Source organism: Artemia franciscana, chromosome 15, assembly GCF_032884065.1.
Source record: "Artemia franciscana chromosome 15, ASM3288406v1, whole genome shotgun sequence".
NCBI lineage: Eukaryota > Metazoa > Arthropoda > Branchiopoda > Anostraca > Artemiidae > Artemia > Artemia franciscana.
The window spans coordinates 13,511,900-13,535,574 of NC_088877.1; the positions used below are offsets into that span (position 1 = coordinate 13,511,900).

Sequence of the window (23,675 nt, forward strand, 5' to 3'; positions counted from 1 at the left end):
ACAAGCTGGCAATGGCAGACAATCTACCAGAATAACATCAGCAAGAGGATGGGATTAACAGCACACCAGCTGTCCAAGTAAAACAATTCATGGTAAAAAACTGTAATTAAGGAACGACGCGCCTCAATAGTAACCGAAAGTTTAAAAAACGGAATCATTACCAATAGACATCAAGAGATATGTCGATAGAACCCCTTAATAAAGCTGATTCCAAATATACGAGTATCATTAAGTTTAGTGCTATCCACCAAAGCTACGAGCCTGAAAAATTTGCCTGATTTTCGAAAATGGAGGAGGACACCCTTAGAAGTCAAGGAATCTGAATGAAAATCACACCGTCGGGTTCAAAATATCCAAGAACCATATTGCAGAAGTTTCAAGCTCCTATATGCAAAAATGTGGACTTTTGTACTTTTTGCCAGGAGAAATATCACGAATGTGTGTTTATTTGTTTGTTTGTTTTTTGTTGTTGTTTTTTCTTCCAATGGCGATCGCATCGAATCAATAGTCCTAGAATATCAGAAAAGGGCTCATTTGAACAAAAATTAAAATTTCTAGTGCCCTTTTAAGTGACCAAAAAGATTAGAGTAAAACTAGACCACCCTCCCACCCCGCCCATTTTTTCCTTAAAGTCGTCCGATAAAAATTTTGGGATAGCCATTTTGTTTAGCATAGTTGAAAAGAAAGGTCACGAATGCGTTTTTTTTCCAAGGGTGATCGCATCGAACCAATAGTCCTAGAATATCGCGAAAGGGCTCATTCAAACAGAAATTGAAAGTTGAAGTACCCCTTTCAAATGCCCAAAAAGATTAGAGGACAACTAGATCCCCCCCCCGCTTCCGCCCCCTTTTTCCTCAAAGACGTGCGATCAAAATTTTGGGTTAGCCAGTTTGTTCAGCATAGTTCAAAAGTGCTGTTCCTATGCCTTAGGGGATAACATGAACCCCCCACAAACCCTGGGGAGAGGTCTGTAAGTCGTGAAATTCGCCTAAAATTTACGTGTAGCATTTGTTATTGGTAAGTATACAGACATATTTAGAGGGGGGGGGTGAATTTTCTGCTGGGGATTTTCCACGGGGATGATTTCCCATGGGGAGGGAATTTTCTGGGGATGATCTTTCCAAGCGAAATTTTAAACAGGGAGAATTTCTCAGAATTCCTTTACAAAAGTCTTTTTATTCGTCTTACTTTCTCTTTGCCGACTCAAATTTGCACATAGAGCTGTTAAGAGAAATTTCCCGGGGGGATGTTTTTACCGGATTGGAATTGTCTAAAGTACTTCTCCGTAGGAGGGGGTGATTTCCATGGGGGATATTCTCCATAGGGGAGTTTTCCACAGGATAAATTCTCCAGAAGGAATTTTCTGCGGGAGCAACTTTCTACTAGGGAGCGGGGGATATTTTCGGGACGAATTTTCCACTAAGGGGTGGGGATTTGTGGCAAGATTTAAAAAAAATCAGAAATTAACGTCTTTTTCAAATGAAAGTGTGCTGAGCAAAAACTTTCAGCCGAAATCGTCCGCAAGAAATTTTTCGGGAGGAGTTTTCAACTAGAATGGAATTGTCTAAGGGGACAGGAAGGGGGTATTTTACGTGGGAAGATATTTACATGGGACGATTTTCCGTGAGGGGAAGGAATTTGAAAGTAAGGAGCAACATCAAAACCTAAAACGAACAGAAATTATTACGTGCATGAGGGCGGTTGCCCCATCCTCAATACATCGCTCTTTGCGCTAAAGATTTTTAGAGCCTTTAAAAAAGTTTATTATTCAAATTAAATGACCCTTGTGTTTCAGCAGTAATTCTTGAAGAATTGGGACCAAAATTCAAAATTTTTTGTACAGAGGTCTTTAGGAGGGGGCAACCACCCTTATATAGTAAATAATTTCTGTTCGTTTTAAGTTTTGATGGGGCTCCTTACTTTAAATTGGTAAAACTGTCTTTTTTTATTTAATTTTCGCAAGATACCTCTGGTAGATGGAATGGTTCTTCTGCAGAAGTTGGCAAGCATACCAGATGGAATGGTTCTTCTGCAGAAGTTGGCAAGCATACCAGCAACTATTATGACCGTCAAACATCTTAGCGAATGTCTTAATAACAGGCTGATGACCCAACACAAGATTTTGATGAAACCATCCGTGTGTTTGACACATATAATGATGATTCTCCAAGGAAGGCTAGCCGGGATTTAAGAAGGCAAGGAAGAGCTCTTATCTAGTGTAGGGTCCAAGATGATTCAAACATGAAACACATCTCAATGACCCGGCTCCTTTCATATGACTAGACAAAGTCTGACTTGACCCGAACGGACAAAGTTTGGTCTTTGCTGACCTTGCAGCAAAGACACTAGAGTATAAGAGTACTTCACAAAAACTAGTCATTAGCTAGTCTTCAGGGCATACAGAGAGCAACAAAGAGTTACTTTTTGGGGGCAACAGCTGTGAAGAAGCTGAAGCTGGAACACTGTTGATCTACCAGGCTGTCTTGACAAAATGGCAAAACCCACCAGATTTACAGATAATCTTCTTCTCCTCAGACACAGATGTCCTAGCATTAATCATAGCAAACTATGATCTCATGCTGAATAATACGTCCATATCAATGGTATCCGAAGTAGTGGAGATAGAGCCTAAATGGATGGCAATTGGAGAAGAAAGAGCTTTGCCAGCCTTCTATGCCTTTACTGGAACTGACAACACTGGAGGGTTCTCTGGTATCGACAAAGCAACCTGACTGCAAGTGTGCATGAAGGCAGATAATGATGTTTTCGGATCCCTACAGATGCTTTCAATAGAGGCAGTAGTGACTGAGACAATGTTGGCCGCATGTCTTGTCTGCTCCAAAAGCCATAAATGAAATTGTAACCTGTCAATGCAAAAACAAATATGTTCTTCCGAAATATGTTCTTGCAAAACAAACAAATTTATCCTGCACGAATCTTTTCCATTGTAGCAGTGCATGTCAAAATGTTGAAGACACAAAGAATGGACACCAAACTGATCACGATGAGGAAGATAATTATTATATGTGATGACATGTAAAGACTCATTGATTACCTTTAAGGTATTTCTGTCATGATGAGCATATTGGTCCTTAATGAATATTAACTTAGCTGATTCTTCATGTTTTATTACTTTAGGTTTATGCTTTAGGATATTTAGAAGCTGAGATGTGGACAAAATATGTTGCACGTCAGCCATTTTCTAACATCCAAGATAGCTGCCATATTGGACTCTCTACAAATAGAAACATCTTTTTTCTGAATGCTTATGCTACAAGATTTCTAAAAATGCATAGTATTTACACTAAAAACAAAAATCCAATGAACATCAAATTCTTTATACAGAGACGCGACCTATTAGCTGAATTCACAAGCAGCTGTCGGTCCAAAATGTCCTGTTGATCACAAGACCATATTTCCTGGTTCGTATTATACCGCAAGATCAAAGAACTGATCAACAGGAACACGAGAGAATACCACTAGCAAATTCTTAAAACATTTCTATTTTATTCTAGCAACTTCAAACTAATAATACCGAACTAACAAACTCAAACAAATAATACCCTTGCCTAATTTGAACTCCCATGTATCAATAATTTGATCACATATTTGATCACATATTAACTCAATTATATAATTTGATCACATAACTGGACAAACAAAAAAATAGTGAACTTGCTTAGTTTCGCTTTAGAACACTCACACGCTTTATTAAATTAAAAAAAATGGGTAAAAATACTTTAAAATGCATTAGGTGATATATTTTAAATCGGAAAGTTATAGCCCACACATTTGGTGCTGCAAGCCGTTTAGATTTAGTTTATTGTAAGAAAAGATCCCAGATAACTGTTTTCGGCTAAGATACCCGTCACGTCTTCCTGCTAAGACACAACTACAAATAATACTCTTGCCTACTTTGAACTTCCAGATATTTCTTCTTAACTTCCATATATTCACAGTTCTATAGAACTTAATTACTAATATACATTAAACTTCATTTTCTACTTCGAACTTCGATATATTTAAGATGAAAGAAAAAACTTCAATGTATACTATCATGCAGAAAAGGATATATTTGTTACTTTTTTTCGAAATTGAAATAAAGATCCTCACATCAGGTAGAGTCTCATCCCCTGTTCATATTGGGAAGTGTATCCTCAACGGTATATTTGAAAGTAAAATAACTTAGAAAGTAATTGTCATGCCTAAAACAAAATATCGAGCGTTTTTTTTTTCGAAAAATGAAGCAAAGGTAAGTAATACTCATCAGGTAGATCTTCAGCAATTGAAAGTATATCACTCAAAATATCTAATACTTTTTTTTAAATGAAGCAAAAGTAAGAACGATTCTTCAGGTAGATCCTCGCCCACTGTTAAAATTTAAAATCGTATCCTTGATAGTATATTAGAAAGTATATCGTCATGCCCAGAAGAAAATATGGAGTGCCTTTTTTCCTCAAGTAAGGTAAAAGTAAGAAAGATTCATCAGGTAGATCTTCAGCAATTGAAAATATATCCTCAACAGTATATTCGAAAGTAAAACGACTTGAAAAGTATATCTTAATACCCCACAAAAAATAATTAGTAGTTTTTTTTAAATGAAGCAAAAGTAAGAACTATTCTTCAGGTAGATCCTCGCACACTGTTAAAATTTAAAATCGTATCCTTGATAGTATATTAGAAAGTATATCGTCATGCCCAGAAGAAAATATGGGGTGCCATTTTTCGGAAGTGAGGTAAAAGAAAAAAGATTCATCAGGTAGATATTCAGCAGTTGAAAGTATATCCTCAACAGTATATTTGAAAGTAAAACAACTTAGAAAGTATATCTTAATGCCCCTCAAAAAATATCTGGTACTTTTTAAATGAAGCAAAAGTAAGAGCGATTCTTCAGGTAGATCCTCGCCCACTGTTAAAACTTAAAATCGAATCCTTGGTAGTATATTAGAAGGTATATCGTCATGCCCAGAAGAAAATATGTAGTGTCTTTTTTCGGAAGTGAGGTAAAAGTAAGAAAGATTCACCAGGTAGATCTTCAGCAATTGAAAGTATATCCTCAACAGTATATTTGAAAGTAAAACAACTTAGAAAGTATATCTTGATGCCCCTCAAAAAATATCTAGTACTTTTTAAATGAAGCAAAAGTAAGAGCGATTCTTCAGGTAGATCCTCGCCCACTGTTAGAACTTAAAATCGAATCCTTGGTAGTATATTAGAAGGTATATCGTCATGCCCAGAAGAAAATATGGAGTGCCTTTTTTCCTGAAGTAAGGTAAAAGTAAGAAAGATTCATCAGGTAGATCTTCAGCAATTGAAAATATATCCTCAACAGTATATTCGAAAGTAAAACGACTTGAAAAGTGTATCTTAATACCCCAAAAAAAATAATTAGTAGTTTTTTTTTAAATGAAGCAAAAGTAAGAACTATTCTTCAGGTAGATCCTCGCAGAGTGTTAAAATTTAAAATCGAATCCTTGATATTATATTAGAAAGTATATCGTCATGCCCAGAAGAAAATATGGGGTGCCATTTTTCGGAAGTGAGGTAAAAGAAAAAAGATTCATCAGGTAGATATTCAGCAGTTGAAAGTATATCCTCAACAGTATATTTGAAAGTAAAACAACTTAGAAAGTATATCTTAATGCCCCTCAAAAAATATCTGGTACTTTTTAAATGAAGCAAAAGTAAGAACTATTCTTCAGGTAGATCCTCGCACAGTGTTAAAACTTAAAATCGAATCCTTGGTAGTATATTAGAAGGTATATCGTCATGCCCAGAAGAAGATATGGGGTGCCATTTTTCGGAAGTGAGGTAAAAGAAAAAAGATTCATCAGGTAGATATTCAGCAGTTGAAAGTATATCCTCAACAGTATATTTGAAAGTAAAACAACTTAGAAAGTATATCTTAATGCCCCTCAAAAAATATCTGGTACTTTTTAAATGAAGCAAAAGTAAGAGCGATTCTTCAGGTAGATCCTCGCCCACTGTTAAAACTTAAAATCGAATCCTTGGTAGTATATTAGAAAGTATATCGTCATGCCCAGAAGAAAATATGGAGTGTCTTTTTTCGGAAGTGAGGTAAAAGTAAGAAAGATTCACCAGGTAGATCTTCAGTAATTGAAAGTATATCTTGATACCCCTCAAAAAATATCTAGTACTTTTTTTTAAATGAAGCAAAAGTAAGAACGATTCTTCAGGTAGATCCTCGCCCGCTGTCAAAATTTAAAATCGTATCCTTGATAGTATATTAGAAAGTATATCGTCATGCCCAGAAGAAAATATGGAGAGCCTTTTTTTCTGAAGTGAGGTAAAAGTAAGAAAGATTCATCAGGTAGATCTTCAGCAATTGAAAGTATATCCTCAACAGTATATTTGAAAGTAAAACAACTTAGAAAGTATATCTTGATGCACCTTATAAAAATAAATAGTTTTTTTTTTTTAAATGAAGCAAAAGTAAGAACGATTCTTCAGGTAGATCCTCGCCCACTGTTAGAATTTAAAAACGTGTCCTTGATAGTATATTGGAAAGTATATCGTCATGCCCAGAAGAAAATATGGAGTGCCTTTTTTTCTGAAGTGAAGCAAAAGTAAGAAAGATTCGTCAGGAAGATCTTCAGCAATTGAAAGTATATCCTCAACAGTATATTTGAAAGTGAAATAACTTAGAAAGTATTTTCTGATGCCACCCCCCCCAAAAAATATCTTGCACTTTTTTTTAATGAAGCAAGTAGTACGAAGCAGTATATCGTCATGCCCAAAATGTATTACCGAGAGTTTATTTTTAGAAATGAGGAAAAAGTAAGAAGGATCCATCAGGTAGATCCTCGCCCATTCTTCACATTATAAAGTACATCCTCGGCAGTATAGTAGAAAGTATATCGTCATGCTCAAAACAAAAGCATCAATGTATACATTTAATGTTAACTTTAATATTTTTAAATCAGGTTTCTAGAATCTTAATTTTCTTTTCTTTTGCTTTTGAGAGCCATAGTATTAAGAGCATTAGGGTGAAAAATCACGGTCATTCAGGTTAAAAATTCAATTTATCCAGGGTAAACACAATATTTCTAGCTGTAGCAGTGAATTAATTAACCAACGCATTACAAAATCGTACAAAACCGAACCGAATAATCACCAACACGAAAATTTCATTCATCAGGTAATGTGAAATCTCAAGACTGAAGCAAAACTCCTGTTAGAACCAAGATTCATATTGCGTATATATTTCGTCTTACTTTCACACTGCCTTACCCATTTAGGATACCCAAACCCACAAGGTATCCCCCTATACTTGTAATATTGGTCAGATACAAGGGGCGTGGTTGGATTTTCGTCCTCACCAAATTTTAAGACCCTCACACAAAAATTAAGAAGAATTAGTCACGCTCGTCGATTAGTTCTGGTGAAAAAATCCCGGTGAAAAAATCGCGATATCTTTTGGTGCTGGACAAGATGGGGCGAGTCCTCTCCTTGTGAGCACAAACTTAATATTCTAATTACCACGGTTTTATGCTGTGGAAAAAATGAATACTTCATTAATATTCATTTTACTTACAAACGTGAAACTATCTTGACAGTTTGTAGGACTTTCTTCAGTAATTGGTTCCATCACTGGCTGAGGTGATGTGGTTCTTTCTTCTGGAACTCGCTGTGTCAAATTCTGAGTTTTATTCTCGGCTTCCTCCGGACTAGAAGGGGAAAGTCGTGATTTCTTAGCTTCTTCTTCGCGCCTCTGTTCTTCCTGAGAAATTCAGTAATATATAGTGAATATCTACACAAAGCGATGGACAAGAAAAAGTCTCGAAAAAACTAAGGTCTAGACAATTCCCTGTTCCTCAGAAAATTTCAGAAACGTTTAAAATGACTACAAAACGATGGAAATGATGAAAAGGTTCAGACACAGAAATGCATTTTTGAAGCAACACGTTACCGTAAGAGTGTTCTCAAATGACATCCCAAACATACTTTTGGACATGTAAACTCCAAAATAAAAATTAAGTTCATTTTGTCTGAAAAACGTTTGTTAAATTACTTAACACCAAATTTACAAGTGCTTGGGTGTCACAATATACATACAGCGGGAGAGGGGGATCTTTAGAAAAACATGTTAAGAATGTTAATGAATATTAAGTCACTGAGTCAAATACCGTCATTCAATCGGTAAATATATACATGATTTCATTGCTGACGTAGGGACTGTGGCGATTCTGGCATCTCTATCACCCGAGGCAAAATGTTGATTAGCCCCCCCCCCCATCTTCCAAAAAATTGTAAAGCCCAATTTTGACAAAATTTCCATTTATTAAAAAACTTTCTTTTTACTTAAATACTGACTACTCTGCAAAATTGTTAATTATCTCGTCCTAATTGATTGATTCTAATTGTTTAATTCGGTGTGCTTACTTCTTGCTAAGAATTCAATTTAAAATTGCTTAAACTTAGCCCAAACACGAGACTTTTATGTAATTTATTTTCAGAAAAACGACAAAATAAAGCATAGAAAGGCAATAATCGCATACAAAGTAATAACAAGGGCAATGATTTCTCCAAATTAATTAATAATCTCTGGCAAGCAAACATGAACTTACACGAGGAATTTAATTTTAAAAAATCACCTGAAAGCAAGGAGCAACAGTAAAAATTAAAACGAATAGAAACGATAACATAATAAGGGGATTGCCCCCTCTAGACAACGCAAATATTCTCATTGTTCTATTTAAACTACAATAATGTTTTGGGAGTCGTTCTTACAAAATCCGGACTAAATTCAAACTTAAGCGTAAAGAAAGACGGGATAATCCCCTTCATATATGTGCAACCAGGCGTTCAAAGTGATCGAGCAGAGACAGCGAGCAAGACTATGAGGAGATATGACACTCTACAGCATCTCAACAAGCAGCACAACTCTATGATTCACAAGGACAAGAAAGACTTCACTAAAAGCAAATCTGCTGAGCTCAAGCAAGCTGCCAAAAAGAAAGACATAGGTGCCACATTCAAGATCTTGCGTGAGTTGACTGGCCAACACAGTATGGCGCCCACAAGCCTGAAAGCACCGAATGGAGAAACCATATACGATCAGTCCCAATGTCTTGGTCTATGGAAGAAACACTTCGAAATACAGCTCAACTCAGATCCACCCGATTGCATTAACCCAGGACTTGTTGCTGCTGCTACAGAAGCTACCGCTGCCTCCGACGGTGAAGAATTTTCTCCTGAGGAGGTCAGATCGGCTGTAAAGAAACCTAAGAGCAATAAAGCAGCCGGCACTTGTGGCATCGTGTCTGAGCTACTCACAACAGGCAGCCCTGCAATGATACTCTGACTGCAGATGGTGTTCAGTATAATCTGGTGTACTGAAGTTATACCATCAGATTGGAAGAAAGGAATCCTTGTGCCAGTGTTTAAGCGTAAGGGAAGCAAGACAGACTGTAGCAACTATCGTGGTATCACCCTAATGTCTGTTCCTGGAAAGCTGTTTGCGATACTACTGCTCAAACGTGCAACACGTTTCCTACATGCTTTGAGCTGCCCCAAACACGTCGGATTCATGCCAGGAAGATCGACAACTGAGCAGATGCGCTGCTGCACTTGAGCTATTTAACTGCGTCATCGACCCCATCCTGAACGAGACGCAACATGCCCACCCTTTCGGTATCAGTTATGCCGGGAGGACCCTGTCCGATGCTGCCTTCGCGGAAGATGTTGCTGTCCTTAGTGATAATTTCAACCAATTTAAGTCTGCACTCGATGCACTCACTTCCACAGCCTCTAGAGTTGGGCAGCAAATCAACTGAAAGAAAACGAAGATCATGCCCATATAAAAGAACGCATCAGCACCACTCTCAACTGTGGAGATTAACGCCCAAACTGTCGATGTGGTAAGGCAGTTTACATATATCGGATCAATTATATCCTCAAGTAGCCTACTTGACGCCGAAATCTCAGCCAGATCAGCTAAGACAAGCTCTGTGTTCGGACGATTTTTGAGAAAAATCTTCCCCAAATCCCAAATTTGCCACCATATCAAAGCCCGAATTTACAAAGCAAAAGTATCAAGCATCATGCTGTACTCATCTGAAACATGACCGATAACCCAGAAACAACTAAGAAGGGTCGATGCTGTTCAGGCTAGACACCTGCGTCGAGTCGAAGGCTTCAAACGTATGACAAGATCCGCAATACTGAGATGCTGAAGACCTTCAAGCTGGCGAGCCTCTCTACCCAAGTAGAAGCCCGTTCTCTAAGGTGGTACGGCCACCTACTTCGTCTCTCACTAAGTACTCCCACAAGGATCATCTCGGACTTCAATCCCTCGGAAAATGGCTGGAAATGCTCTCAAGGAAGGGCACACACTAGTTGGGCTGATGTAATAAACTAACCCCTGCTCAATTGCAACATCAACCCAAATGATGCCCCATCCTTAGCCCTGGACAGGGCTACTTGGAGAAGACTGACGGCGTTGTCAACCAGTTCCCTCTATGCTGGCGACCCTGCTGAGCAAGAGCGATAAGTCAAGTAAGTCAAGCCTTAGGCGTACTTTCAGACGGAAATTTTTTAATTTTATTTCAAATGGTTTTTTAAAAATGCCAGGAAATCCAGCTCCACCTCCACGGAAAAATTATTCCTCTCCCCGGAAAAATCGTTTAGACAATTCAATACCGTTAAAAATTTAGCCCGGACAATTACCCTTAACATCTTCACGCGTAAGATTGGGTTTACAAAGAGAAACTTAAATAAATAAGAGGAATTTTGTTTGGGAATACTGGCCAATCCCCCCCACTGTAAAATTTCCCCTCAAAATTTTATCCCACGGAAATATGCTTCCCAATGGAAAGTTCTCCCTGCAGAAAATCCTCCAGCAAAAATTCAATCCTTTACCCGAAGAAAGAATTCATACTTCCAAATAGCAGCTATTATACATAAGCAATGGGCGAATTATGTATTTTCAAGACCTTTCCCCAGGGGCTGTGGGAGGTCAAATTAACTCCAAAAGCAAAGTTATTGGGTTTTTCAACTATGCTTAACAAAATGGCTAAATTTTGATCGAGTGATTTTTGGAGGAAAGGGCGCGGAAGGGAGCATAGTTATCATCCTTATAGAAAAATACATCTTCTGGGAAAGTTCGTATTTTTGCAGATAGGAGCTTTAACCCTATGCAGTTGCGTTCTCTGATACGCTGAATCTGATGGTCTGATTTTTGTTAAGGTTCTTTGAGGTATTTATGGAGTGTTTTTTCCCTTTTTTCAAGAATAAAGCACATTTTCTCAGGCCCGTAATCTTTGAAGAGTAATACTGAACTTAAAGTATCTTGTATATTTGGAACCAGCATAATAAACCAATCCTTTTGATATGTCTGTTGTTTATTAGACTTTTGGTTACTATTGATCAGGGGCGTATCAAGAATTTTCTTTAGGGGAGAGGAGGCGCATAATAGGTTGCTCAGATAAACTTGAGAACAAAAAATGCCTGCAATGTAATGGGAACCTCGACAAATATGCGTCGTAAGTAGGTAGTGGAAATGGTCGCAATATAATCCAAAACATGGTGAGGGTTAAAGTTTTAATAAATCTGTTGAAATTAAAATGGTATAAAAATACTGATACAAAAATAGTAAGTTATAAAAACCATCCCGCCATAAAAAAATAAATAAAAAGCTGTTCGCCATCTATAAAAAAATGATATTTAATATTTTCTGCATAATTTTTTGCCTTTACACTTCTGGCCACAATAGCGAGTGAGTTAATCTTTTTATTATAAAAAAAAAGATCTTGAACCATAATTTGCAGTCACGCACTCTTTGTGACAATTTGTATAGGTCAAACCATTTAGCATGTCGCCTAACTTTGTTGCATCGCTTAGAAACTATGGTAGTAATGAAGAGTAGGAAATGAGGATAAAGATACAACCTGTATATTTGTAAAAGATATATTAAACATTAAATGCTAGTTTTTTTTTAGGAATGTAACAAGAAAAACAGAATATTTTTTTTTGTTATAATGTAAGAAATAGAAATGTATATAAAATATTTAGAACGAGGGTTTTGAGTACAGGCAATAAAGCATTAACTAATCACTATTTCTTTTTAAAAATAGTGTTTTAATAAACAGTGTCAAATTTGACAAAATCTCAAAAATTTACTAATCGAAATTCTACTTTTCATGAAAACGTAGCGTATCTTTCCATGTTTTAAGTTCGATATATTTCGCTTAAATTACAGAATTTACACTTTTGTAAGAAAAAGTCTATTTCTCAATTTTCACTCTCGCCATATCTATTTATTACATTGTCGACGTCTACCTCAATATTCAGGTGAATGATTGTAACGGCTAGTCCTGTCAGTCTTGAGTCATGTCCGTTCTGAACTCTTCGTTAGAATTTCCTCTTCTATTAACCCAAAAATATTTGAATAAAGACCAAAATCGTCAGAAAAATATGAGCTCTAATGAAGATGCATGTATTTACTTGCTTCAAACTAAGTATATGAGTCAAAATACTCCTTAAAAAAAAACAAATTATTATGTGTTTGTTATTTTTATATTTTATAGGTACAGATTGGTGATTTAAATTCTAAGGGTTTCAAGCTGTGGTAGATTTCTAACTATTATTTTTTTTTTATCTTGAGATTTTCAGATATTAAAGTCAAACGTTAAATCTCGATACGTCTGTTAAGTACAAATATAAAAATTTGAAATTTGACTCAGATTTTGTATTAAGTAAAAGATCCTACATGTAAAAATTTTGATTTATAAACAACTAATCTTGGAAATATGATTCGATGGAATGTATCAAAGTAAGTATAAAAATTCCTCAGCGGTAAATATAGCAGTTTAGACAATTTTATGGAAAAATATATGCAACCCTTAAGCAAGAACATAACTATATTTTGTGATTGGTTGGTATTGAGAAAGTGAGAAATTCTGAAATAATATTATAGTTGCATTCCATTTCCATGGTTAACTCAAGTTGTATGAATTTCCGCTATTATTAACATTTTATTAGTAAATGTTTGAAAAAATATTGATGCCATTCTTCTGATTCAAAATGAGAATTCTGAGACCCATCTATACCAACTAGATAAAAAAAAAAAAACACATAATTATTCTCTCATAAACAATTTTTCGAAAATGTGTTTTTTTTAAATGATTATTCCGACCTTGGAAGGAGTATTTCGACTCTTATACTTAGTTTTAAGTGTATATTAAAGTCATAAAGAAATCGGCCTTTATTTTAATGTTTTAGTATAAACAGAGGAGGTGATACGTCATATAATGCAGAGCTTTAATTAGATGAAAATAGTCAGTAAAGTTGTCACCATTTCCTCGCCAAAATCCAAAACTTAAATTAGTAATTTTTGCACTTCTCATAACATTTACTTTCTATTATACAAATCCCCTAAAAACAACATTGTTGAAAAAATCACCCTGCTTTGAAAAAAGCCAACCCAAAAAACCAAAATAGACAGCCAAAAAAATAATGATATCAATTTCTTCCCCTCAGTGTCTTAGCAAGACTCGAAAACAAATTTTTGAAAGTAAAAAAAAAGTGAATATTTAGCTTTTCAGCCCTGTTGTGACAACAAAATCCTGAAATATCATTTCGACAGCCTAAAGAAGTTAGGATTTTAAATTTCCCCTCCTTGTTATTACGAAATGAAAATTTTCACCTCCCAGTTGGCTTTTGTGGTAATACAGACAGATTCCCTTGATAAACCTGAATTTAAATAAATACTTTTTGGCTGTATGCGATATTAGTAAAATCTAACAAAGACCGCACAAAGTGACTAAAACCTTGTTTCAAACTTGTTTGCAAAAAGAAACAGTCTTAATAATTAAAAACTTATTAAAAAACAATTACAAAAATAAACAACTTTCGTCCCAACCCAAACCAAAACAAACGTTCCAAACCACAAATCCACCACCTCTTTAGGGGGGGGGGCTCCCCCTCCCCTGGATCCGCCACTACTATTGAGCTGAGCTGCTCCTTAGTTACAGTTTGTCACCATGAACTATCTGATGACTGCCATATTTACATAGAACTTTAAATGCTGAATAGAGATAAAATCATCAGATATTTGGTCTATTATCAAATAAAATAAAACAATGAAAATCACTTCAAAGCATTTTGTTTTTGGTGTTCCGAAACTAAAATAGGAATGAGCGATTTAAAAACGATAAACAGCTAGAAAAATTAGAAGAGTGTGACAAAATTGGCTTACTATTAAATTGGAAGTCTAGAGATAATCGTAGCTTCTTCTTCGGCAGTTGCATTAGCCTTAACATATGACAAAATTTTTGCCATTCCTATTCAAAATAAGAGAGGAGGAATCCGCATTCAATTGTTTCATTCCCATTTTGGTTTGCAAAATGGAGTTTTCAATATCATACGTTCGCCAGCGTATCATAGTATAAAGGTGCAAAACAGTATTAAAATTGTGCAACGAACAGTGAGCCTTCCAATAACTCTATTTTCGGGTAGATCAAGGGAAAAGAAAGAAATTCGGGGAGTTTTCGGGGATTCGGGGAACGTCATTTTTTTTCGGGGGATTTTTCTAGATTTTCGTTGAAATCTCCGAAAATTCGGGGAAAGGGGAATCACTGTAATGTTCACACGCTTAAAATAAAATGAAAATATAAAAACAACAATAACTTTTAGTTAGACAGACAACTTCAAAGAGTAAACCAATGAAACTCTTTATACAAATAATAATAAATGGACGAATACTGTAGTTTCATCGGAAAACTTTATCAACGGAAAAAAGGAAAAGAACAAAAAGGAACTAGATTAAATAAATTAACAAATACAAGTAAATAACACAAAAGATGAGAAAAACACATAAACTCTGTGAGAAGAAGAAAAAAAAGAAACTCATGTGTGATAAACCATCAGTTTTGTTCTAAACAGATTATAATGTTTAGATGTTTATTAGTATATGCACTTGTTTTTTGAAGTTCACAGTCTTAATTAGAAGTTTTAATATCTCAATTATTAAAAATTCTTGTGAATTAAGAGAAAAGTTTTATACAGATACCAATTAACGTATGAATTTCTCTGCCTTCCTCAGAAGCCTTTCTCAACGAAAAAAATAAATAAACAAATCAACACATACAAGAAAATGACTTAGAACGATGAGAAAAGAAAACAAAGGAAAAAAAAGCAAAAAATAGGAACTAATATTGGTAAACTATAGGTTTGTTTATAAATAAAATGATGTTCAAACATTTAGAAGTATTTGCATTTTCTTTCTCTTTTTGTTTAGAGGGGGGAGGGACGTACACACTCTTAATTAAAAGTTTTGTCATCTTAATTAATAAACACTCTAGCGAAGCAAAATGAAAGTTTTAGGATTGTCACCCCCATCCACTTTCTCTTTCTGACTTCCCCTAAAGAAAGTATGGATCTAACAAAGATGGAACAAAGCCTATTTCCCAACGTGAACAAAATAAGTTTAAGCATTTCCATGGATACAACCAAGTTTTATCATTTGCATGAATAAAGATAGTTCATAATAGGCATGTACAAATCCTAACATGGATTATAGTTATTAGTGACCCCTTTTGATGAAGAAGAAAACAATAAAGTTACCTTCTTCAAACAAGATGTAAAATAATACTTCAGAATTTTCACAGTCTGTAGGATTTCTAAAAAGAGTTATCCTAAGGAAAAGAAGTAATCTAGAAGATTTTTGCAAAGTTTCATCAAAAAATCGGATTTGGCATTATAACCATATTGTCTTCCTTTCAAACATGCCAGCTGAAATGATAACTTATGGAATGGACTGGCAGATAGTCAGGATTTAATAATGACTACTGCCTATATGGACTTTTCGATGGGTATTATCTATGGTAAAGAGTAGAATTATTAAAAGATAATCATATCTTCCGCTTCCATAGACTTGTTTTTGTACGATATTGCCCCAAGATGTCATTTCCTCCCTGAAGTCTTTTTCATCTTTTAAGTGCTCTGTTGCCTAAAGATTGTTCTCAAAACAGAATAAAGAATTACCAGTCCACGTGTGCTTTGTGAAGAGAATTACTAGTAAATAGTCCTAATAAAAAAATATCAACGCAAGAAATATCGCTTTCGGTTGATCATTATTGATTATTGGACTAAGCAACCTGAGTAATTACATACCTGCCAGAGAGGATTCAAACGAGCATCGGAAATCCCGATGCAATAAATTTACAACTAAAACGCTCGAATTTAATAATACGATTTGGGCAAGGGAGCACTACTGCACGAATTCCTGAAAACAATGATAACCTGAAACACACAAAACACAAACACAAACCTGAAAACGCAAACAATTAATTACTGGGGCGGGTTAATAGGCTTTATTTAATGCATTCAACCTCTGATGACAGACCGTTAATATCGGTCCAAGATAGCTGTCAATATCCTCGTTTATTTTAAATATTAGATAAAAATTGTTTTTTTCAGCTGAAAGTAAGAAGCAATATTAAAACTTGTAACGAGAAGAAATCATTCCGCAAATGAGGGCAGGGGAATGCCCCTTCTTCTTCCCTCACTCTTTACGTGAAAGTATGAAAGTTTCTTAAAAAATTATCATTCCAATTCAACGATCCTTGTGTTTCGGAAGTCACTCTTAAAAAATTATGACGAAAGTCTAACTTTAGCGTAAAGAGCGAGGGCTGAGGAAAGGGTAGACTCCTCATATACGGAATAATTGCTGTGCAATTTGAGTTTTAATACTGCTCCTTACTTTCAGATGAAAAAATTGTTTCTTTTTTATAATCGAGTTCCAACCGTTTTATAAATCGTGCCAGAACATTCCTTCCCTAGAAACCTTCTCCCCCAAAGAAGATCTCCCCCACAGAAAATTCCTCCAGAAAAATTCTTGTATGCTTCCCAATAACAAACACTATATAAAAATAATAAGTAAATTGCATGACTTACAACCCTTCCCCCACGGGCAGGGGGGGTAATGCCATCCTCAGAGACATAGTTATTGAACCTTACAACTCTGCTGAACCAAATGGTTATTTACAAACTTCAATAGGACGTCTTTGGGGAAAAAAGGTCTGGGAGCGGGGCAAGTTGTCTTCCAGTCTTTTTGGTCAGTTAAAAAAGGTACAAGAACTTGAAATTTCCACTCTAATGAGCCCTCTCTATTCACTATTGACTATTGTTTCGGTACTATCACCCCTGAGGAAAAAGAAAAAAATAATTAAAAATAAATAAATAAACACGCATCAGTGATCTTTCTTCCGGCAAGAAATACCGCATTCTACTTTCTTTAGATAGGAGCTTGAATCTCAACAGTAGGGTTCTCTGATATGCTGAATATGAAAGCGTGATTTTCATTAAGATTACATTACTTTTCGCAGTTGTTTCTCCCCTTTTTCGAAGATAAGGGAAATTTCATCCGGCTCGTAGCTTTTGATGATTATATATATAGCAGAGCAACAGCGCTGCCTAAGTAAGGAACGATGTTAGTACAATGTATCATTTATTTATTTTTTGTTTTTTTAGACTAGGGCACTTCGTATCGAAGCAGTTGTCGTAGAAACTTCAAAAAGGGCTCAGTCGATTGGAAATTGTAAGGGCTAGTGCCCTTTTAATAGTCAAAAGTGGTTGGAGGACAACTAACCACATCAACATTTCCCCAAACACGTCCAATCTAAATTTTGAGATAGCCATTTTGTTCAACATAGTTGAAAGCTCCGAAAAATATGTTTTTGAGGATGACACCCCCCACCACAGACCTCAAAGCGAAGGTTGTAAGTTATGCCCCTGGGGCATATAATATTTTTTATAGAAAGCGTTGTCTTAGAAACTTCAAAATGGCTCATTCGATTAGAAAGTGAGAGGGCTAGTGCCCTTTTTAAGAGTCAGAAGTTATTGGAGGACAACTAATCCTCCTCCCACACCCACCAGTTCCCCAAACACATCCAATCAAAATTTCGAAATAACCATTTTGTTCAAAATAGTTTAAAGGTCCGGAAATTATGTCTTTGAGGATGACACCCCCCCCCCCGCAACCCCCAAAGCAAAGGTTGTAAATTATGCCATGGGGCATATGAGGTTTTTACAGAAAGCTTTGTCGTAGAAACTTCAAAAAGGGCTAGTTCGACTGGAAATTAAGAGAGCTAGTGCCCTTGTTAATAGTTGAAAGTGATCAGAGGGCGAATGCCCCCCATGCCCATTATTTCCCAAACCCTTCCGATAAAAATGTTGATAAAGACATTTTGTTCAACGTGGTTGAAGGGTCCATAATTCTGTCTTGAGGATGACACCCTCTCCCCCCAAAAACCCTCAGGGTTAAGGTAGTAAGTTATGCCCTGGGGGCATATAAGGTTTTTAAAGAAAGGGTTTTCGTAAAAACTTCAAAAAGGGCTCATTCGATTGTAAATTGTGAAGGATAGTGCTCTTTTTAACAGTTGAAACTAAACGGAGGGAGAGTCAACCCCCACGCCCATTATTTCCCCAAATACTTCCAATCAACATTTTTATATAGCCATTTAGTTCAACAAAGTTGAAAGGTCTGAAAATTATGTCTTTGAAGATGAAAAACCTCCACAGTCCTCAGGACAAGGGGGCATATAAGGTTCTTATAGAAAGCGTTGTCGTAGAGACTTCAAAAATGGCTCATTCAATTGTAAATTGAGAGGACTAATGCCCTTTTTATTAGTCGAAAGTAATCAGAGGGCAAATGATCTCCCCCCAAGCCCATCATTTCCCCAAACACTTCCAATTAAAATTTTGAGATAACCATTTTGTTGAACATATTTGAAAGGTCCGGAAATTATGTCTTTGAGGATAATAAATCCCCTAGGCCTCAGGGCAAGGGTTGTAAGTTATGCCCTGGGGGCATGTATGGTTTTTTTATAGAGAACGTGGTCAAACAAACTTCGGATGAGGCACATTGGATTGGTAATCAGAAGCTCTAGTGCTCTTTTTAAGAGTCAAAGTGATCGGAGGGCAGCTATTCCCCCCCCCCACACACGTCGTATTGTCCCAAAATGAATCTAATAGAAATTTGTAATAGTCATTTTATTCAAAATAGTCTAAATATCATAATATAAAGGCTTTTGGGGTTGAAACAAATCTCAGAGCCAAGAGGAAATGGTTGTAAGTTATGCACAGGGGTATTTAAGGTTTTTATGGAAGTTCCCTTTTTAGAGTCATCAAAATAGCTAAAGAACTAAAATACCACAAGGGTTGACAGAACCCCCCAATGCCCTAGGGATAGGGCTGTAAGTCATTGTCTGGGGTCATACAAGGTTTTTGTGGAATGGGTGGTTGCATAAACATCAGATGGGGCTCGTTTGATATGAAATTGAAAGTTTTAGTGCCCTTTTTAAGATTCAAAAGTGATTTGAGGGCATCCAGCCCCCCCCCCCGCTCATCATTTCCTCAAAGACATCCAATCAAAATTTGGAGATAGCAATTTTGTTCATTGTAATTGAAGAGTCCAGATGTTACGTCTTTGAGGAAGACAGCCCCGCCCCCACAGCTCTCAGAGCAAGAGTTGTAAGTAATACTCCGAGGGCATAAAAGGTTTTTAAAGAAAGGGTGGTTGTATATACTTCGGAGGCGACTCATTAGATTGGTAATATGAATTTTTAGTGCCCTTTTTAAGAGTCAAAGTGATCAAAAGGCAGCTACCTCCCCCCCCCAACAGGTCATGTTTTCCCAAATTATATCGAATAAAAAAATTTGATACAATCATTTTTTTTTAGAAATAGTCCAAATATCATATAACAAGGCTTGAGGAGTCGATACAAACCACCAGAGCCTTGAGGCGAGGGTTGTAAGTTATACCACGGGGCATTTATGGTTTTTATAGAAGTGATGTTTGTTCAACTTTAGATGAGGCTCATTTGGTTGAAAATTGGAAGCTCTAGTTCCTTTATAGCGTCAGAAGTGATGGAGGGCATTTAGCCCCCCCAATCCCCGACAACCCCTCTTTCCAGCAAAAGCATCTGATTGAAATTACGAGATAACGATTTTGTTCAAAATAGTTTAAATTACATAAAATAATGTCTCTAGGGGTGACACAACCCCCAGCGCCCTGAGGATAGGGTTATAAGCTATGCCACGAGGGTTTTTGTGGAATGGACTGTCGAATAAACTTGAGATGGGGCTTATTTAATTTAAAATTGGGAGCTATAGTGCGCAATTAAGAGAAAGTGATTTGAAGAGCAGCCAGCCCCCCCCCCATCTTCGCTCATCACTTCCCTTAACACATCAATGACAATTTGGAGATAACAATTTTGTTCATCGTAGTTGAAGGTTTTGGAAATTATGTCTGTGAGGAAGATAACCCCCTCCCTACAGCTCTGAGGGAAAGGGTTGTAAGTTATGCTCTGGGGGCATATTATGTTCTTATAGAGAGGATGGTCGTATATGCTTTGGAGGGAACTCATTAGATTTGTAATCAGAAGTTTTAGTGCCCTTTTTAAGAGTCAAAATGATCGGAGCGCAGCTACCCCCTCCCCCTACATGAAAACAAACACGTCCTGTTTTCCCGAGATGTATCCAATAGATATTTTGAGACCCTCCGTTTATTCAAAATAGTCCAAATATCATATAACAAGGCTTTTGAGGTTGATACAAGCCACCCGATCCTGAAGGGGCGAGGGCTGTAAGTTATCCCCCTGGGGCACCTAAGGTCCTTATGGAGCAGATTGCTGTATAAACTTTAGAGGTGGCTCATTTGGTTGAAATTGGACGATCTACTTCTCTTTTAATATTCAATAGTGATGGAGGTCAAGCAGAACCCCTCTCACTCAACTACCCCTCTTTTCAGCAAATGTATCTGATTGAAATTGTGCGATGGCAATTTTGTTTAAAATAGTCCAAAGAATATACAAAATGCCTCCAGGGTTGGCGAAACCCCACAGAGCCCTGGGACATGGGCTTTGAGCTATGCCCTGGGGTTATATAAGGTTTTTATGGAACAAGTGGTCGTATTAAATTCAGATGGGTCTCTTTTGATTTGAAATTGGAAGTTATAGTGGCCTTTAAAGAGTCAAAGCGATTTAAGAGAAACCTTCCCCCCAGCCCGTCATTTCCCATCATAAACATTCAGAAAAAGTGTTGAGACATGAATTTTTTCAGCATTGTTGAAAGGTTCAGTAATTATGCGTAGCAATAGTTGTAGTAGCAGTAGTAGCATTAGTAGAAGTATGCCAAATAGCACCTTTCTTTTCAATATCCCCTTCAAAACACGATGAAATTTTTAACTTAATAATATCAACCAGTCCTGAAGCATTGCTGATAAGTCCTTTTGACAATCTATATGGGCATAGTGTGTTTCGATTCACCTCAATACAGATACAACATTGTCCAAAATTTTCTCCTTAATATCCTTAAATTTATTAATATTAGTAGTAGCACCAGTAGTTACACTAGTAGCAGTAGGAGTAGAGTCACTAGTAGTAGTCTAGCAGTAACAGTAGTTGTAGGAGCACAAGCAGTAGTATTATGACGCAAATATTGTCTTTAGTTAGTTCAATATCCCCCAAAACAAGCGTTGTCAGTTTTGATTACAAAACATGAAACTGTTCCTAAGATATTGCTCATATGCCCTTTGGACAACCTGAATACGGATGACAGGTTGTCATCCGTACAACAGAAATATTCTCTGAAAATTTCACGGTTCAAAACTTCATAGGTTGTGGATTTTGAACTAGCCAGAAGACACTGTGTGCATACATTTAATGTTGCCTTTACGGTTACTGTAACTAACGACGCTAATGGTATTAAGTTGACACTTTTAAGGAATGTTTAGGAGGAGTTTCAATTAAATGACAAAACTATATGCATGCACGTATTAAAAGGGAATATAAGCAAAATAGGGCTTATAAGGAAATAGGCAGCGATACTCTATCACAGCTAGTAATATCATTGATATTTTAAAGGAGCTAATTTGATTGAAATTCAAAAGTTCTAGTACCCTGTTAAGATTGAAAAGTGATAGGAGGGCAATCAGCCCTCCTCTTTAGCTCATAATTTTCAGACACTTTCAATCAAAACTTCAAAACTTTAAATTTAAAAGTAATTTTGTTCAGCATAGCTAAACGGTCTAGTAGCTATATGTCTAAGGTTATCGGGTAGGTCACCCCCCCCAAAAGTTACCTAATTTGCCCATTATGCTTAAAAACTAAATGTTGCTTTGAAATTAAATCAAAACGCACAAAACGCACCAATAAGACATCTCAGCAATATACCAAGAACGACTGAGGGTATTAAGCTCAAACTTTCGGGGCTACTTCTATTACTGCTTCTTCTCTTAAAATTTTCCTTAATGAAAAGAGTGTAAGTGTATCCAAGCTGCGAAAGAGCATAGAGATATTTTTTTAGGAATGGTATTAAGTTTTACTTATCAGGTCAACTAGAGGATGTATACGACTAAATTAAACACTACTATTTGTGTCATGATTTTCAAAAGGGTCTATATTGTTAAAAATTACTGAAAAAGTTTCTCCAGCATACAAATAGCAGGCTAAACTATAAATTTTAAAAGAAAAACCGAAAAGATTTGAAGTAGTATTTTCTTTTTCCCTGAAAAAGACTATGCCACTATAAAACGAACAGAGATTAATTATAAACAACTTTTTCCACAAAATAAGTTTTTCAAAGAAAAGTAAAGAAACCATTAAACCAAAAATGAACAAAAATAGAATCAAATAATCTACCAAGTATACAGCTACCAAAAATCAGCATCAATAAATAAATGAAACCCAAAACGAACAGAACTTACAATATATAACCGAGGCAAAATCAAAACGAGCAGAAATTAGACCTACGTTGCCCGTGCAACGTGAAGTGTTGCGGCAACCTTTGTCCGGCTTCGCCGACTAAAGTGGTTTTGTTTGTTGGCTAGCGATCAGTAATCACATGATCAAAGGCTATTCCTTCAGCGTTGAAAAAAAAACAAGAAAATAATATGGAAAGAAGGGACTAAATTGATTTTGCAGCCAGTTGAACTTTATCCTTTTAATCGTAGATATCGTGACGGATGAAAACTCGCAACAATATCTTATATAATCTAGTCGGTATTATAAAGCTGTCCCTAAATTTTCAGGATCAAAATACCATAGATGACATTCTATTAATTGTTACGAAACTATCTCATTGTTATACATTCTCGTTTGTGCTTGTTTCTTCACCATCGGTTAAATGATGAAGTTGTCAGCCTATCGAAGTTTTTAAAATGGTATGTTCAAACAAGAACGCAATCAGTTATCACATAACCAAAGGGTATTTCTCAGTGTTGAAAAAGCAACAGCTATAAAATAATATCGAAAGAAGAGACTAAATTGACTTTGCAGCCAGTTGAACTTTATCCTTTTCAATCGTAGACATCGTGTCTACGAATTCAGTATTGAATGAGAGTTGGAATCAACAACACCTTGCTGGAGACGGACATTTTATAACCTTTGAAATAAAGAAATGGTTTCTTTATCTAAACGGATTAAAATACAGCATTCGCTTCGGACTTAGATAGATTGCAAGTTCAGTGATTGATTGCGAAATGGATTCAAATGAGATTTTGGATCGAAAAAATTAATTGATGAAAGTTTATGCATTAAAGAGAGATTCATTTGATCTATTGTTAAATTTTGTTCTGCTTGGCACATTACTAAGGACAGTTTGGCTGACTTTTGAGTTTTTGATTCAACCACTCAACGAAAAGGTACGCACAT

The 23,675-nt window shown here is 36.2% G+C and overlaps 1 protein-coding gene across 1 annotated transcript in view; it reads right to left on the bottom strand.

Annotated features, from left to right (window-relative positions):
- Nucleotides 1–23,675, bottom strand: part of LOC136036533 (cGMP-inhibited 3',5'-cyclic phosphodiesterase 3A-like) — a 266,516-nt gene that overhangs the window by 15,612 nt on the left and 227,229 nt on the right. The window contains exon 18 of the mRNA XM_065718837.1: nucleotides 7,556–7,741. Within this exon, the coding sequence (XP_065574909.1) occupies nucleotides 7,556–7,741 (186 nt within the window). The remainder of the gene's footprint in view (nucleotides 1–7,555; nucleotides 7,742–23,675) is intronic.